This window comes from Belonocnema kinseyi, chromosome 5 (assembly GCF_010883055.1).
Source record: "Belonocnema kinseyi isolate 2016_QV_RU_SX_M_011 chromosome 5, B_treatae_v1, whole genome shotgun sequence".
In the NCBI taxonomy this organism is placed as follows: domain Eukaryota; kingdom Metazoa; phylum Arthropoda; class Insecta; order Hymenoptera; family Cynipidae; genus Belonocnema; species Belonocnema kinseyi.
In genome coordinates this window covers 141,485,352-141,489,924 of record NC_046661.1, presented here as the reverse complement: position 1 = coordinate 141,489,924, position 4,573 = coordinate 141,485,352, and the positions used below count along the sequence as shown (strand labels likewise).

The 4,573-nt window shown below is 24.9% G+C and overlaps 1 protein-coding gene across 1 annotated transcript in view; it reads left to right on the top strand.

Moving 5' to 3' along the window:
• The first annotated feature begins 2,509 nt into the window (after positions 1 to 2,509).
• Positions 2,510 to 4,573, top strand: part of LOC117173317 (polycomb protein Scm) — a 44,721-nt gene continuing 42,657 nt past the window's right edge. The window contains exons 1-2 of the mRNA XM_033361808.1: positions 2,510 to 2,839; positions 3,300 to 3,596. Of these exons, the coding sequence (XP_033217699.1) occupies positions 2,812 to 2,839; positions 3,300 to 3,596 (325 nt within the window). The 5' untranslated portion in view covers positions 2,510 to 2,811. The remainder of the gene's footprint in view (positions 2,840 to 3,299; positions 3,597 to 4,573) is intronic.

Below are 4,573 nucleotides of genomic sequence, written 5' to 3'. Positions count from 1 at the left end.
TTCTTTGAAAGATCGTTGTTTTATTTCTTGAAATTGTATTGAAAATTTAACTGCTTGGTTGAAAGTTGAACAACTTTATTAAAGAATTATTTTTTTGGTTTAAAATGTATCTTTTTGTTTGAAAATTTAACTATTTTGTAGAAAAATTCATTGTTTCGGGAGAAAATTAATCTTCTCTGCACAAATTTCATTTTTTATTTTTTTTATTGAAAATTCAACTTTACGTTGTCGAAATTTTTAACTAATTTTTCAAAGTTTAATTTTTTTATTCAAAATTTACCACTTTGATTTGAAAATTTAACTATTTTGTTACAAATCTTTCCTTCAAAATGAATGATTTTTGTTGTTAAAAATTACTTTTTTAACTCAAAATTTAATTATTTCAGTTTTTATTCAAAATTTTTAATTGAAAAATTCATGTATTTTGTTAAAATTTTAATATTTGTTCGAAAACTCGGTTTTCTTTTTTTGAAAATGTATCATTTTCAGTTGAAAATTCATCCATTTTTGTTAAAAATTTATTTCTAAGCTTCAAATTTATCGTTATTTTTCTTGTCAAACATGAATATTTTTAACTAAAAATTCATCTTTTGGTTGAAAACTAATGTATTTTTTCAAAAATTTTCTTTTTTGCTAAAAAATTAATCTTCTTTGTAAAAATTTCATTTTTTTATATTAAAATGTAACTACTTGGTTGAATTCAACTGTTTTGGTTTAAATGAAATTTTTTGGATGAATGATCAAATATTACATTTTTTGTTGCAATTGTATCTTTTTTATTTGAAAATTCATCTATTTTTGTTTAAAATTCGCTTCTATGGTTGAAAATTTGTTGTTATTTTTCTTCTTAAAAAGGTGTATATTTTTGCTTGAAAATTTATGTTTTAGTGGAAAATTAATTTTGTTTTTGTTGAAAATTTAAATATTTGATTTTTGGTTGGAAATTAATGTATTTTGTTAAAAAATGTTCTTTTTTGGTAAAAAAAATTAATCTTCTTGGTTGAAAAATTCATCTTTTTGGCAAAAAATAAATCTTCGTAAAAATTTCATCTTTTTTTATTGAAATTTCAACTGCTTGGTTGAAGATTGAACAACTTTGTTAAACAATTACATTTTTGGTTTAAAAATTATCTGTTTCTTTAAAAATATAAATACTTTGAAGATATATTCATTATTTCGGTAGAAAAATAATCTTCTCTGCAGAAATTTCATTTTTTATTTACTTTTTTTTATTTAAAATTCAACTTTACGTTGTTGAAATTTTTAACATTTTTGTTGAAAATTCAATTTTTTCATTCAAAATTTACCAGTTGGAAATTAATGTATTTTTTCAAAATTTTTATTTTTTGCTAAAAAATTAATCTTTGTAGAAATTTTATCTTTTTTGTATTGAAAATTCAACTGTTTGATTGATAGTTGAACAAATTTGTTAAACAATAAATTTTTTGGTTCAAAATTGATCTATTTGGTTGAAAATTTAACTTTTATTTTAAATTCATAATTTTGTGGAAAATTGATCCTTTCTGCAGAAATCTTTTTTTTATTGAAAATTCAAATGTACGTGGTTGAAATTTTAACAACTTTGTTACAAATTCATCTCTTTGTATAAAAGTTGAACTATTTGGTTAAAAATTTGTCTTCTACGTTTGAACGTTTGCTGTTATTTTTCTTCTTTAAAAGATGTATATTTTTACTTGAAAATTTAAATATTCGATTTTTGGTATTTTGTTCAAAATTGTTCTTTTTTGGTGAAAAATTAATCTTCTTGGTTGAAAATTTCTTCTTTTTCGGGGAAAAAACTCATCTTTTTTTGGGGAAAAATTAATCTCCTATGTAGAAATGTTTATTTCTTGTTGACAGCTTTGTTAAAAGTTCAATTTTTTGTTTCAAATTCATTTCTTTGTTTAAAAATTTAACTATTTTGTTAAAAATTTGTCTTGATTGGTTACGATTTAACTTTTTGGTTTAAAATAAAATCTTATTTAAACAAATTATCAAATATTACAGTTTTTCTTGAAAATTTATCTTTTTTAATTGAAAATTCATCTCTTTGCTTTAAAATTAGTTTTTTTGTTGTTAAAAATATTACTTTTTTAATTAAAAATTAAACTATTGCAGTTTTTGTTGAAAAAGTATCACTCATAATTGAAAATTCATGTATTTTTATCTTTTGGTTTAAAGATCTCCTAAAATCTCTTTAAGAAAATTTTTCTTTTTTAAAATCAATTATTCTTGTTGACTGCAATTGGTATTATTGGTTGACCCTCGGCGTGTAGACATCCTGGATTTTTCCAACTGAGCCTGAAAAACCTAATGCTAGCAATGGTAAGAAAGATTTCTTCTCTACCGACTTGGTTATACAAATGACCATATCGACGTCAGTGCGCATGCCCGTCTTACAAAGTTGGGGTCACTGAGGTAACCTGAATTGTTGAGGGTGCTTCTCCTTGCTCAAGGGAAGACGCACGCACGCAAGGATGCATTTTTCGTGATGTTGCGGGCAATATGGCGACGGGAAGAAAAAATATTCGTCAAGTGCATTAATCGATTAATCAGAGCGAAATAAATTGGAATCAGTTTCTTTTTTTAAATTCGATGAATGCCAAACTGGAATCGGCAATAGTGTCAGGCTTCAGTAGCTTTTAATTATTTCCAATCGAGGGTTTCGACTTGACTTTGCCCACACGTCAAAACTATCCGTGACCGATGGATGTAAATATAGTTTTCGATTGTGGAGCATTAATGTCCAAAACTACAGAATTGAACCACAGAGTGTAATTTATGCGCGAGTGCTGATTAATTCACAGCAGGATGGCGGCTCCGCAAAATAAAATGAGAGGTAAATGTCCATTTTTTTAGCAGATTTAGATACAATTTAACCTCAACTCGCGATTTAAATTCCAAAGAGTTGTTTCGCATTTTTACGAAATTCATGACTCGATCTTTACCCGCAAAATTTTTTTCCGAAATTTCGATTAAATTCTTTTCATTTTTATCACTCGAAAATTTATACAATTTTGCTCCACTTATTTGAAATGAGTTCATGGAAAAATGCGGGAAAACTGTGATATTTTGATGGGATCTGCAGGTTTTTACAGTTTTCATTGTTTTTGTTTGTTTCGTTTTTTTCATTATTTATAGAAACATCATTTTTGCGAGTCCTAGGGTCTAATGGAATTATTTTCATTGCTTATTTTACAAAGTTTTTTGTAGAATAATTTAGAGAAATGTGAAATAAGCGAAAATTAATCACCCTGAAAAGTAGATCAAAGTGGAATATTTTTTTTTTTTAATTGTAGGTCCAGGGCGGCCACCAAAGCTAAAAACTTTTTGCACCTGGTGTGGCGAAACAAAACAATCACTGAAATATGTTTTGCCAACACAGCACGGAAATAAAGAATTTTGTTCGCAAATTTGCCTCTCCGAGTATCGGAAAGGTTATGTTTCGGAAAGAGGGGCTTGTGTTCATTGTGATAATGTCATTCGAGGAATACCTGTCACTCTTGACCAGCAGGATGGTCCAACTAAATATTTTTGTTCGCCCTTTTGTTGTAGTAAACATCAAAAGAAAGACGGCCAGGTGGACTCCAAAAAAAGTAAGTACGATATCGAAAAATTCATCAAATAAAAAATTTTTTTACTCCAAAAATTTGAATTTTTATCTAAAAAGTCCATTTTTAATTAAGAATTATGACATTTCTATCAGAAAAATTAATTTCAATCCAAAATTACGAATTTTTATTAAAAGAAAATTTTTTCAACAAAACAGTTTCATTTCAACCAAAAAATATTATTTTAAAAATAAAATACTTGCATTTTCTGATTTTAAAAAATTAAACTTTAACCATAAGTTGAGTTTTAAAAGTCCGATTTTTTAGAAGAAAATTAAAATTTCAGACAGAAAAGAAGAAATTTTCAATACAAAAGTATAAATTTTCTATCCAAAACGGTTGCATTTTTAATAAAATAATTTAAAATTTAAATAAAAAAAGTTGAAATTGTCCCAAAAAGAAAAAAAAAACAGGAACCTTTTAACAAGGACATTAATTTTCAATCAAATAGTTGAATTTCTAGTTTAAAAAATAATTTTGAAGCACAAAAAATTTAAACTTTAAACTAAAAAGTTCATTTTTTAACAATAAAGATGATATTTCTATAAAAAAAGTATTTTAAATACATATATTTTAAACAAACCACAAAAACTGGTTTTCAGCCCGAAAATTTGAATTTTCATCTAAAAAGTCCATTTTTAATTAAGAATTATGACATTTCTACCAGAAAAATTAATTTCAATCAAAAATTACAAATTTTTATTAAAAAGACAATTTTTTCAACAAAACAGTTTAATTTCAACCAAAAAATATTATTTAAAAAATAAAATACTTGCATTTTCTGATTTTAAAAAATTAAACTTTAACCATAAGTTGAGTTTTAAAACCAGAAAGTCCGAGTTTTTAAAAGAAAATTAAAATTTCAGACAGAAAAGAAGAAATTTTTGATGCAAAAGTACCAATTTTATATAAAAAAAGTTGCATTTTTAATAAAATAATTAAATTTTCAACCAAACAGCAAA